General features: G+C 41.1%; 1 protein-coding gene across 2 annotated transcripts in view; it reads right to left on the bottom strand.

Moving 5' to 3' along the window:
• PRRC1 (proline rich coiled-coil 1) overlaps nucleotides 1–6,144 on the bottom strand; it is a 25,764-nt gene extending 19,620 nt beyond the window's left edge. Inside the window, exons 1-3 of one of the 2 annotated variants that reach the window (XM_031064056.1) lie at nucleotides 5,656–5,747; nucleotides 3,790–3,925; nucleotides 3–93 (exon numbers count right to left, since the gene is read on the bottom strand). In XM_031064056.1, the coding sequence (XP_030919916.1) occupies nucleotides 3–73 (71 nt within the window). In that variant the 5' untranslated portion in view covers nucleotides 74–93; nucleotides 3,790–3,925; nucleotides 5,656–5,747. Of the gene's footprint in view, nucleotides 1–2; nucleotides 94–3,789; nucleotides 3,926–5,655; nucleotides 5,748–6,089 lie in introns of those variants that run through there. The other variant, XM_031064057.1, reaches the window with a different exon arrangement.

The following is a 6,144-nucleotide window of genomic DNA, read 5'->3' as shown; positions in this document are numbered from 1 at the left end:
CAGCAGCCTCCCCTGCTGTGCTCAGAGGGGGCGTGCCAGGCGGAGTCGTCTCTATCCCACTCTCTTCCATCATCTTCCTTCAGCTACAAAAAGCTGCGAGGGAAAAAAAAATATATATATATAAAGTATCTTGAGAAATAAGAAAAGAAGATTTTAAATTCGAATACAAAGGCCACAACACAGTTATTTACATTCCTGAACAGAGCAGGTAATTCAAATACGAACTCTAGGAAAAAAAAAAACCAAAACCACAGACTTGTCTCAAGTACAAAATTATACAGTTTGTCCCCCTTCTCCTGTATCTTCCCTTTATTTTTAGCACTGTGATAATACCTCAAACTCCCAGACTCTTTCTAAAAGCCTTACTGTGCCTGCCCAGCTACTGCTTCTAAAATATACTGGTGGTACTTGGAAGAATAATAATTCAGAAGTAATGACACATCACAAACCCCATACCCCATTGCAAGAAAAACTTAACTACAGGGAACAATTCTGCTGCATTGTTGAGCTGTAATAATGCAAACCACACCCTGTTACTTCCAGCATGATGATTAAAATTATACTGACACCAAGTTTTCCAGTATAGCCAACTCCTGTAAAATCCATAAACCACACTTCTCTGGTGATGTTAACAGAAGTGGAAGTAATTGAAGGCTTTGGTTTTTTATTTTGAAGGCCATAAGAATTTTTTGACATATTTGAATAAACCTTTAAGACGTACAACTTCTAAAAAAATTAAGAGTATTAATGTAAAAGGTCTTAGAAAAATGGAAAAAATAAGATTTTCATTGTTGCGGTGCGTTGCTTTTTGCTGATTCTTTGTTGGATTAAAGCGATGTTTTCCTGCAGAGAGTGCCTGCTGCCTCCTTTCTTCCCGTCGGCCTTCGTTGGCTGGCTGGATTTCCCTCATTCGAGGGTTAAGGCGGTGAAGCTCTCCCACCTTAGCCATGGGGAGGCACTGTCCTAGGTGAAGGTTTCGGGAGCCAGCTGCTCAGCCTGCAAGCCTTTGCCCCTGAGGACTGCTGGAAGTGCTGTTTTCAACCGGGCTTTCCAGAGCAACCCCAGCATTTCTTGAACATGAGGAGATTTCCCATGCTTCAGCGCAGCAGCAGCTTACAAAAAGTCCTGCTTCTTCACAAGTCTGGTAAACTACCTGTACCACTCCCTGAGGCAGCAGTCCTTAGGGAACTTTTACTGAAATGAAAGTCTTGTATAAAGTAATTATATATACAAAATACATACAGGCTCAAGACATTTTCCACCATATCCATTACACCAGTGGCTACTGAAGACTGCCAGCTTATTCCCTTTCAGAATTCGCAGAGGAAAAGGCTTAGATAATATGTTGAATAAAAATACATATATATAAAAAAGAGCTCCACTTACAAAAACACAGGGGCTTTCCTCTGTTTAAAAAACAAAAATAAAAATTCCTCATTCTGTCATCGTTGTTTCAAAGCTATATACAACTCTTAGTTTAATCCGAAGGAAAAATTACTATTATTACCAAACTGAAAAATCCAGAGAGCAGGACATCAATGTCAGTCTTGGCAAGTGCACTAGGAGTTTCCAAAACAAACGAGAGCATCAAAATCACACAGTAGAAGCCACAGACCCTCTGTCAAATTGGTATGATCTGCATTAAGTGATTCAGGATTAAATGCTTCAGTCCAGCCACGGAAAGCAAGTCAATGTGGCTGATGTGCAGCACTCTTCAACAAATTCTTATGACAGATGGATTTTGGGTTCTGAGCATCTCTAATTCACTTAAAGGCTTCTCTTCAGGTGGGATGAAGGGGTCAGTAACTTCCTGGTGGGGAACAGACTGTCCTTGTAAAGTACATCTCATCATCCCATAAAAAAGAAATGCAAACTCTTCCATTAAACTTCACTAAGGGCAGGAACTTGACATTTATGATTTTTGTCTTTTAATCAGTCTACAGGCGTTTACATTCCTCTGCACAGAGGTATTTCTTAAATTATTCTTCCAGTTATACACTGCAAAGATGAAGAATTTTCCACTGTGCAATTAAAGTAATCACTGACCAAAACCTAGAAACATTTTTTGAAGCTCTTCCAATATGCTGCTTGATTTCACCCAATTCCATGATTAAAAGCTGCTGAGAGGTGCTTACTACTTAAAATAAATTCTGTGGTCATGCAGAATGCCTGGTAAAGTTCCACAGAGCAACTTTCCAAAAACTCTGTGCAAGTATTTTTCAAATTTTTAGAAATCTATTACAGAGGTGGTGCTTGGGGGGTAGAAGAACTCCCCAAAAAGCCACCTGACATCTGGAAAATCAGGAATTAGTAGAAATACAAATAACTCTGTAGCTGTTCTTTGCTATTAACTTCGCAAGAGGAAAGATTAAGGACAGAAACAGTAATTCCAAATGTGCAAAAAATCATGTCAGCTGCTGAAATATGATAAAAATCCCATATGGAACTGACTTAAATGATGTCTTGACTAATATGGAGCCTGCACGAACAGCAGCTTTCTGTACACTGATTTTTCAACATGATCCACTTGTGGTTTCCAAGTACTGCATTAAGAAGAAAGTGAATAATTTAAAGAAAAAAATTAAGGGTAAAGACCAGACACAGGAATAGGCAAAAGGAAAGCAGAAAGCACAATGGGTAACTTAAAGGTAATAGCTCACAGTGTTGAAATAACCCAGCACCACAGATTATTAAAATGATCCTACAGGGTATTTATGAACATAACTTTTGGCATACCCAAACCCAGCAGTGTGAGAGGTGCCAGCTTAAGGAGAAAACCATGAAAAAAAGGACTCAATCAAAAATTCCAGAGAGGGTTCCCAACTTCCCTCAGGGGAGATGCAGGGAAAAAGTTTCCCAGCAGGATGAGCCTACCATTCCTTAAGGACTGTCTTTTCAGTGACTTGAGAAAAAACTCAAAATCTGTAATAATAACTCTTCATAATCCAAGCCAGAAACACACAATTTGCAACAGGGAGTACCTGGAAACTCAGCCTAACTTCTTAAGGAAGTGACTTTTGTGCCTTCTTGCAAACCAGAACATTTTGGTGTACGAAACTGAAGGGGCAAAGGAGAAACCGAGAGACAGGGAAAGTGAAGCACATGGAATTTAAGTGAAAACAGTATCAGTACTGCCATCTGGTGATTTGTGACCAGAAACTGCAAATTCGATAATGCCACGTCTTCCTAGAAGGAAATCCTGGTCTGTTTTTATATGGAAATTATAAAGTAGGGATAAGGTGATGAGAAATACAGGAAAAATGTATTTCCAGTGATCAGTCATCCTTAAAACAAACCCTTTAGGAAGTAGAAGCATGAATTTTGCTTGACCAATTATTTTCTTTTAAAAAAACCCTTTTCAGTACAATGAAAACACTATAAGGATGATACTAAATGCTCATATTACACAAAGGAAATACAGTACACCCACAAAGTCTGTCTCAAGAACTGATTCTCACCAGCTGAACCTCATCCATTAATCTAAAACAAAATCTCAGCCATTAACCTAATCCTCAAACTAGGTAATTAGTCTGTGTATACTGAACACAAAACCAGACTCAAACTCTTTGACTGAAATTTTTTACAGGGCTTGTGCTAAAAGCAGGAAGTAAATAATTTGATTTAGAGACTAGAATGGCAAGTTATTAATCTTTTCACTTTAGTTTAATAGAAAGTAATTACATTTGTGCTAATATTTTGCAATCATCTTAACGACTTAACCACACTTCAAAAGCATTCTTCAGGTTATTACTCTAAAACACAGACATTCACAGCTAATGGTAAGATTACCTACAAATGGAGATTAGCAAATTTCATGTGGATAAAAACACATCATCTAGAATCAGCTATACTTCAGAGTTTATAATGAGGTGAATTTTCAGTCATCTTTAATTGATCCCTTCTTCTGTTTCAGTAGGTGCTCCTGCTAATAAAAAAAGCAAAAATCCCAAACAAAAACAAAAAACAACCCTCCCATAAAACCCACAAAAAGAAACCACAATATATTTAAGCACACTAAGAGAGGAAACTGCTCTCCACATAGAGCCTAAAATGAAACATAACCAGTAAGCTGGAACACTAAATTTAAATGTCACTAAACACTTTGACTTTAATCACAATAAGCATAACTTTTGATTAAGTTTTCCACATGCTGCAGGCACTGCTCGTGGCTAAACACACGCCGACAACTGCCCGGAATGAGGTGCAGGTAATGCACCAAGCAAATGACAACACTCTTCAAAAAATGAAACCAAACCAAACCAAACTGGACCCTGAGTACATTTAAAACTTGCGCCTGAAAAGTTTCTCGTGGTTTGGTTTTTTTTTTTCCCCTCTCACTTTAGAAAGGGAGAGCACTGAGGAGATCACTTTTCTCTGTGCAAAGAAAGCGCACAGAGAGGCCGTCAGTTCAATCACCTCGTGTGAACGGCTTGTTCCAAAGTCTTAAAGAGAGGCAATCGGGAGAGGGGACAAACAACACAAAAAAAAAAAACCCCAACAAACCAACCCCCCAGAACTCTCCTATACCTGATTTCTGAGACTTTGGGCTCTTCACTGATGTCATACCTCTGACAATGTACCCCAGTGTGAGGTGATCCTTTGACTTCAAACTGAGGTGGCAGATAACTTTTCATGATCAAGGCCTTTAGAGGAGGAAACTGAAGCTAAGTCAACTTTCCTCCCAGTTCATAATGAAGCTGGTTGCACCAGGTAAACAGTACTGTGCACTTATTATTTTGGGGCTCTGTTTAAGTTGTGCTTCCTCCAAGTTAACATGGGCACTTCAAAGATGTGACATAAGCTAGAAAATCCATAAATGAAATAACTGTGCAATGTGCTAGTTTACATGTTTTGTGGTATAGCTTAATGCAGAATCTGGTGTATTGAACTATCAGTAGATACTGAAAAACATTCACACTGAAAGAGAGTAGGTTTAGATCAGATATTAGGAAGAAATCCTTGACCGTGAGGGTAGTGAGGCTCTGGCACAGGGTGCCCAGAGAAGCTGGGGCTGCCCTGGATCCCTGGAAGTGTCCAAGGCCAGGATGGACAGGGCTTGGAGTAACTTGGTATAGTGCAAAGTGTCCCTGCCCATGGCAGGGGATGGAACAAAGCGATCTTTAAGGCCCCTTCCAACCCAAACCATTCTGTGATTCCATATTCACCACATAAATCATGTTAACCACAACAACAGCATAACCTTTTCACCTTAAAAGAAACCAAAAAAAGCAACACCAAAGCAGCCTTTTCACCAGTGTGCATGAGAACTAACACACACCAGGACAGCTGGAAACACCAGGCATGACAGCAAGGGCTGTTGGCCTTCCCTTGTCACTAGTGCTGGCAGAGTCCACAGGCACCATAAACCCAGCAAGCTCCATTTTTCCAAAGGCTGCCTGACCTTATCAGAATCATTAGAATGTCCATTATTTCAAATTTTTCACACCACTGCCAACCCTCAGGATTTGCAGCAAACTACACCCCCCCACCTCCTCCCTTTGCTATCAAATATTTCAGTGTCACAAAACCCTCTCGAAACCTCACACACCAGTGATGGCTGCAGCAGGAGAACTACATCTTGAACTGCATAACACCGTGAAATAACAGCACCAAAGAAAGACAGCCAGACCCAGCCCATTCCAACAACTCACTCACATTGTTTTTCCAGGGTACGGATATCACAGGGCATGATGCAACAGCTCCAGCACTTTCAGAGCTATTCTCCCGAAAGAAATAATGTGGGGTTTTTTAATGCGGTAATAAAATCAAATAAATCATACAAAGAGCAGATTACGCCTACAGAGACAGCACAATAAACCAGTAGGGTTCCTGAAGCACCATTTCCCTCCGGCATTAACAAAAGTGAGGATGAACCTGCAGGCATTTTACCAGGACCTGCAGTCCCATTCCTCGCTGCGGGGCTGGGATTCGGTGCCCCGAGGCTCCGAACAACCCGGCACCCAGACTCCCCACGCAGGAGGAAACCCGGCCTGAGGCAGGAGCACGACGGCACCGGCAACCCAAGGAATCACCGGGATAAATCACACTGGGAATTCTGTGCAGTGCTGCTCCCCGACCCCTCACCTCACCTCACAGCGAGCCTCGGAGCCCGGCGCTGCTGGCAGCCCTCGGAGCGCAGGAGCC

This window comes from Geospiza fortis, unplaced genomic scaffold (assembly GCF_000277835.1).
Source record: "Geospiza fortis unplaced genomic scaffold, GeoFor_1.0 scaffold1199, whole genome shotgun sequence".
Classification (NCBI taxonomy): Eukaryota; Metazoa; Chordata; class Aves; order Passeriformes; family Thraupidae; genus Geospiza; species Geospiza fortis.
The sequence above is the reverse complement of the archived record's forward strand: the minus strand, read 5'-3'. Positions and strand labels throughout refer to the sequence as shown.